This window comes from Cenococcum geophilum, assembly GCF_001692895.1.
Source record: "Cenococcum geophilum 1.58 unplaced genomic scaffold K441scaffold_67, whole genome shotgun sequence".
Lineage (NCBI taxonomy): Eukaryota > Fungi > Ascomycota > Dothideomycetes > Gloniales > Gloniaceae > Cenococcum > Cenococcum geophilum.
In genome coordinates, this window is record NW_027137625.1 from 128,791 (window position 1) to 135,255 (window position 6,465).

The following is a 6,465-nucleotide window of genomic DNA, read 5'->3' on the forward strand; positions in this document are numbered from 1 at the left end:
TGCATGAACTGGTCGCTTGTTTTTGGCACGAGAAGTAGGTGATGTAAAGAACCACGAAAAGAAAGTACGAGACCTGAACCTTGTATTCTCATGCGGCTCAAATTAAACACTTCTAACTCACGCCTTAATTCGCACTTCCCTAGACATGGCGCTAGCAATTTGCTGGTCGGACTTCTCTGCTTCAGCGGCCATGACATCTTTTTTCGCTTTGAGAGCAGCAAAATTCCGATTCATTGCACTACGCGTAAACTCCTCTCCTGTCACGGCAGGGTATTTCTTTAACGGCCCTTGGATTGTGCAACTGCTACCTATTCATGTTGTTAACTTTGACGTACTGACCAATAGAAACCATTAGTGGATACTTACAGGGTTGGTTGAAGAACGCAATACTATATCTCGGTCCGTAGTAATCCGTCTCGGGATCCATGGGCGCGCGCACACGATGAAACGTGGACTTGAAGCGATCATCGGACCACGACATGAGCAAGTCGCCAATATTGCAGACGATGTCGCCAGCTGTAGAGAAGCGTGAGCAAAGGTTGGGCGCCAAATTAGATGATCCTCGAGCCATACGAAGCCGATGGATCAGGCGAAAGGACGATTAAGAATAGTCAGGGGTTGGGAACTTACCCTCAAAATCGACTTTAGTCCACTCATCACCAATACCGAAGTCTGAGACTACCTCACGGCCTGGGCAGATCTCAAGCCCACTCTGGCCAGGACGCTGAAACAGCAGAGTCAGGAAACCCCAATCTGCATGAGCACCGGCGCGGAAGTAACCTTCGGGGACTCTGACACTCTTATCGACGGCGAAGTAATGAAGCAAACGCAGCGTTGTTTGGGAATCAGGCTGAGAAACATCGTGGGCTTTGACGAAATAATCGTCTGTGAATCCGAGACCGCGGGCAAAGCAGAGCATCAATCTCTCGGATACCGCTTGTGTACGCTGCATGAAATCCAATGCGGTGTCTTTGAAGCTCGGTAGCTCATCTTCACTAATCCAACTATCTTTCATATTCTCGCCTACGCGGTCCATGATAATCGGCATCCATTCATTACCAAAAATAGCGCAAAAATACATACCGAATTGTAGCTGATACGACTCTTTCATATCCGCCGTACCAGTCGATGGCCGGATCTGTGCGTTCTTTTCCCATCCCACGTTCTTAGCTGACCATGGAACGGTCGCCTTCGAGCCGTCTGGCAAAGCGAAGAACTGCTTTGAGTGCTTGAACATGTTTTCGATCTCTTCAACTGAGATACCAGTATGTTTGAGGGAGAAAAAGCCATTTGTTTCAGCGGCACATACCAGTTCCGCTGTTATCTCGTCGACTCGGGCGTCAAAGTCGCGAAGCGAGATCCGGGGAATGGCGCGGCTAGTATACTTGGTTGGGTCCATGCGATGGCAGTCAAAGGATTGGATTTTCGAGGTGTCTATGTGCAGCTTCAGTGCCAAGGAGAGGTATCCCTTGCCCCGTTGATTCTGGCGCAACATATCGATAAGGATTAGCCAATAGGAGGCCCTCATTCGAACTTTCGTGATGAGAACTGCAGCAACCGTGAGATTATTCAAATTGCCTGTAGATAGCTATCTAGGCCTAGTCCTTAGAGTTGAGCTTTTGGTGCGAGGATCCTTCCATTTCACATAGTCGATGTCATTGGATGTTCTAGGAATTTTCTGNCATTGATTTGGGTGTAAATTGCTAGCTAATTCATGCTCTGTTGATGCCTCGAGTACACGGTATTCCTGCACGGTCCTCAAGCTGGCTTCAGCGTTGCGCCTCAACGGGTTGAGGTCCTTATCGATAAGAGTGGTTCGTGCACCCAACGCCGCTCGGCCCAGTTAAAAGCAGTAAAATCTCAGCATATGATTCGGGTGCTCTTACAGTGCCAGGATATTAGCTTACTGCTGTCCTCTTTTTTACCCGACCCCGGCACTCCAAAAGTTTAGTATAACTTATACCGATATCTACTTCCAAACTTAACAATGACTTATGAGACATCCCCCAAAGAGGTCTCCGAATGCACGGATCTAAAACATGCGGAATTTGAAAAACCACCGCAGGACTTCTATCGCCCATGCGAGCACTCATATCTAACCCAAATTCAGCCAAACATGATAAGTTATCGAGAACCTGAAAAGGTGAGGTGTGGGATGATGTTTGGAAGAAAAGATATAGAGGAAAAGGGGAACGAGAAATCCCGACCTAACTATTCCCTTCCTGCCTACATAGCCAGCGCAAACCTCAGAAACCCTTACGATCCTTCACTCCCATCATTCCTCGAAGCCTGCAAAGCCGGTGGTCGGGAACTCGTCAAGAATCTCGCCCAAACGCGCGATGGGACTGACGGCTCCCTAACACTCGGTCTCACCAAGGCGGCGGAAGCAGACAATGTCGCGGTGGTTCTTTATCTCCTCGAAAACGGGGCCAGATGGGATACCAACACGCTACAGAGAGCGAAGTCTATCGAGGTTTTTGAAGTCCTACTTAATCACGGATTCACTATGAACGACAATCTTCCCCAAAGCTTTATCGTCCTTACGTACGTAGGATATCCCTCGTTCTCTTGCTCTTAGGTGAACACCCACTAACGACTCCTCAACCGACCCAGCTCCGCCATACACCGCAATAACGAACCCCTCATAAAATGGCTTCTCTCCCACGGCGCCCGCCCCGACCCAAATACCGACAACATACTGAGCAGCGCAGCCGCCAAATCCACCCCTGCAATATTCGACCTCCTCCTCACCAACGGCGCCAACCTCTCCAACGCCATTCCACTCCACTCAGCCGCTGGCGGCTCATTACCTTCTCGCCCCGGTGAACGTGTCCCCATGCTTCAACACCTCATTAAGCTCGGTCTTGACCCCAACGCGGACGACAACGACTCATCCTGGAGGGGGAAGGGGCAGGTACTCCGCCATGCAGACCAGTGGGGTGTTGTGACGGAGGAGGTAAAGTGTTTGTTGGAGCACGGAGCGGATCCGTATGCGGAAGGGAAGTGGGGAAGGAGTGCGATTCAGGATGCGATTAGGAGAGATCGGGTGGGTTTGGTGGAGGAGTATAGAAAGTATAGGAAGCCTTATCTCAGTTGACTCAGACCCTCGGAGAGAAAATCCACCTCACCTCCTGCAAACTCCTGAGCCAATCAGCGGCTGGCACCGCCACACCTCTATAACCCCTGTGACTCCTGCAAACTCCTAAGCCAATTAGCGACCGGCGCCGTAGCCTAATGTACGCCGCAGGCATTAGCGCTTGCGCTATCTTCAGCAGCCAATTATAGAGCGCCGAGGTGAATTCCTCTCTAAGGGTCTGAGAGATTATAGGCGCGTTTTGTAAGGACTGTACAGCCTCACTAGTAGATAATAGTTATATCGCCTTTAATGTTATACTTCAACCCCTAATATAGCGCTACTTAGCTCGCTAATACCTCTATTTAAAAGCTTATCTCCTACTTTATATATTTTATTTATAATGGAGCCCAACCATCCCCCTAATAGGCGTATATCCGAGCAGGACGCTTAAAGTCCTATATTTAGCTTTTTTAGCCTTTTTAGCCCGCTAGAATACCTTATTAATATATTTAAAGATTCCTCTAATAGTAATAACTAAATAGATAATAATAGCTAACCTAGTACTAGTAAGCCTAAACTTCCCTTATTAAACTAAAGTAGGAGATAGTAGTAGCGCGCAAAGAAGTTATAAGCCGTAGTTAATACTTTAAAATAAGAGGGTTAAAGCTTTACCTAATTCTTATTTACCTAGGTTAGAGTAGATAATGCGGATAATAGAGGGGTTAGAATTAGGCATTGTTAGTATAATTATATTAAGAAATAACAGCGAGTATTATTAGATATAGTTACGGAGAATTTATAACTTAGCTATATTTAAGGAGAAGTTATACTAGTAGAGTTTTTTACTATAAAGTTGGACCGCCTTATCTAGGAGCTATATTTTAATATATTTAATAAGATATTAAATATAAAGGAGCTAGACTTTAAAGTCGCCTTCTATACTATACGGGATATTACCCTAATATAGTATACAACTTTACTATAGCTGCTTAGTAACCAGCGCGTATATAAAGTAAGTTATCTAGTAGGAGGTTAAAAGGTAGGGGCTTAGGATATTTTGGTATTACGGAACCCCACCGCAGGGGCCTCCATAGGAGAGCCCCGTGCTCTTGCGTACACCTCGCGTACAGCTTATGTCAGCTACGCGTAGGTATATTACCTCCTTACGCCCTCGACCCTTATAATCGATCGCGTAACGTCTTATAGACTCCTCGAATACATACGCTCTGTAGCCACTGCCCTCGTTCTATAACATTACATTGCGACTTTTTACTACTAACGCTTAGCCTATAACCAATTCTACGTCTTTATAATACTATAGGTGCTACTAAAAGCAGCGTATCTACGAATTACCTTACTTTATACTTCTAAGGAACCCATAATAGTAAAACAATATTCCTTATTAGTTACTATATTAAACCTAAAGAATAATTTAATACCTATACTTAACCTACAACGCTAATTAATCCTAGGAGAATTCGATTTATTAGCCTTAACCCCTAAGGAGATAGATACTAATAATATTTTATCTTTTATTAACTATATAACTACGGATAAGTAAATAAAAGGGCTACCGCCCATTAAAATCAAAATATAAGACGCTAAGATATTTGTAAAAATGGTAATATAAGATCCTAATAAATACTACCGCCTTCTATAGAACTACTACCTAAAGCTTATATAAGCTAAGATATATACTACCTAAGATCGCGATATTATCTAAGACCTATAAGCTCGTAAGGCGCTCGCTAATAACACACGTTAAGAAACTAAAAATAACCTCTATATATCTAAACGCGATATCTAATAGTTAAAGAAGAATAATATTATACTAATTGCTACAGTTACTAAAAAAGAAGGCATAATTAAATACCTATAATCTTAGCTTAATAAGTATATTTATAATAACACTAGATACCTCTTTACTATATATAACGCCACCTAAGTCTTTACGCCCCAAGTAACTTTACCTACTTAACGCTTAACGGAGGGTTAGCGCTAAGCAGCTCTACCTAATAGGAACCCCTACTAAAGCAGCGATAATAAAAGCTATAATAATTAGACCTAAACTACTATTATAAGATCTAATATATACTACCTTAATCCTCTAGTCTTTTAAGGAGACTGTAAGGAATATAGCTACTAGAAGATACAAATCCGTAAAAAACTAACTTAGAGTGCCTACCTTTTTCCTACGGAAGATATTAAGATTAGCTATATTATTGGGCGAATAAAGGGTATATTATTTAATAGATTCTTTGCCTAATAGGAGACTAGTAGCCCCTAGAAGTAATAGTCTTACTAAAAAGTCCTTAATAATCTTAACCTAATATATTGTAACTATAACCTACTAGCTACTAACCGAGCTAAACTATATACCCTAAAATAAGCCCTACTAAATTATTTAATAAGTTCTATATTAAATTCTAGGAATATACTAGAGCCCTTACCTAAGATAATACTAAAGACTAAAAGGATCTTATTAAAAAAGTTACTTATTGCCTTAGTTATATAGCCGCTAGCTATAACTACAACAATATTTATAAGATAGTAATAGCCCTATAGAAGATTAAACGACAACTAAATTAGATTGCTACTATTAACCTTTACTTAAAGACCTCTTTATAGAAGCCCTCTGGGCCTACTAAACCTATATATACTAAGCCACTAGCACCTACTACCTTAAGTACTACTAAAGCTAATATTAACCTCTCTATACTAACCTTTTTATAAAAACTTATTATGGCTTATATAAATGCTTCTAAACCGAAGCTTGTAGAATACTATATTATAAAAATACTAAGCTAAAGAGAAGGAAAAGGGGTTACTAGGACCGATATAAATAAATATATAGGGTAAGCCGCTAAGGCGCTAGCTTTGGGCGGGCTAATTATAGGTCAGCAGAATATGGTAGAATTTAGTAGGTAACGTACAATAACGCCGTTATATTACCCCCCTCTTTAAAAGAAAGCCTGCCTTTAGGCTTAGTTAGAAATAGGGTAGTACTAAGCTTATAAATATAGTATTATAAAATATAAGATAAGGAGATAAAGGGGATATAAATACGTCCAGACTAAGTATAAAGGGCAATTATAGGCTAAGTGGAAGCACTAGGCTAAAAAGAGTAGCCGCTAAAAGTCTTAGTATAGATCTAACTAATTAGATAACTTTAACCGGCGGTTAAAGTTCCTAGACATCTGAAATTTTTATAGTACTAGCAGAAAACGGCAGAATATAGTAGAATTTGGCAGATAGCTATATTAGGGCTTTAGGGCGTTTTTGTCCCTATATTCTTCCAGTAACTTATTATCTTTATTATACTAGCATTTCATCTATTTATTTAGGTACTTTAGGGGTTTAGGCGTATTAGGGTATTAATTATAGAATTC

General features: G+C 41.7%; 2 protein-coding genes across 2 annotated transcripts; one reads left to right on the forward strand and one right to left on the reverse strand.

Annotated features, from left to right (window-relative positions):
* Positions 1-117: 117 nt before the first annotated feature.
* On the reverse strand, positions 118-1,399 carry K441DRAFT_681819 (Clavaminate synthase-like protein; the record flags this gene model as incomplete). The annotated part of the gene is made up of 3 exons (XM_067651515.1): positions 118-308; positions 367-516; positions 631-1,399. 3 exons carry the CDS (start codon positions 1,397-1,399, stop codon positions 118-120), a joined length of 1,110 nt encoding a protein of 369 aa, XP_067497974.1.
* A 486-nt stretch (positions 1,400-1,885) lies between these two features.
* K441DRAFT_310901 (ankyrin) lies at positions 1,886-3,282 on the forward strand. The gene is made up of 2 exons (XM_067641099.1): positions 1,886-2,544; positions 2,614-3,282. The coding sequence occupies exons 1-2, from the start codon at positions 1,988-1,990 to the stop codon at positions 3,095-3,097; spliced, it is 1,041 nt and encodes a 346-aa protein (XP_067497975.1). The 5' UTR covers positions 1,886-1,987; the 3' UTR covers positions 3,098-3,282.
* The last annotated feature ends 3,183 nt before the right edge of the window (positions 3,283-6,465 follow it).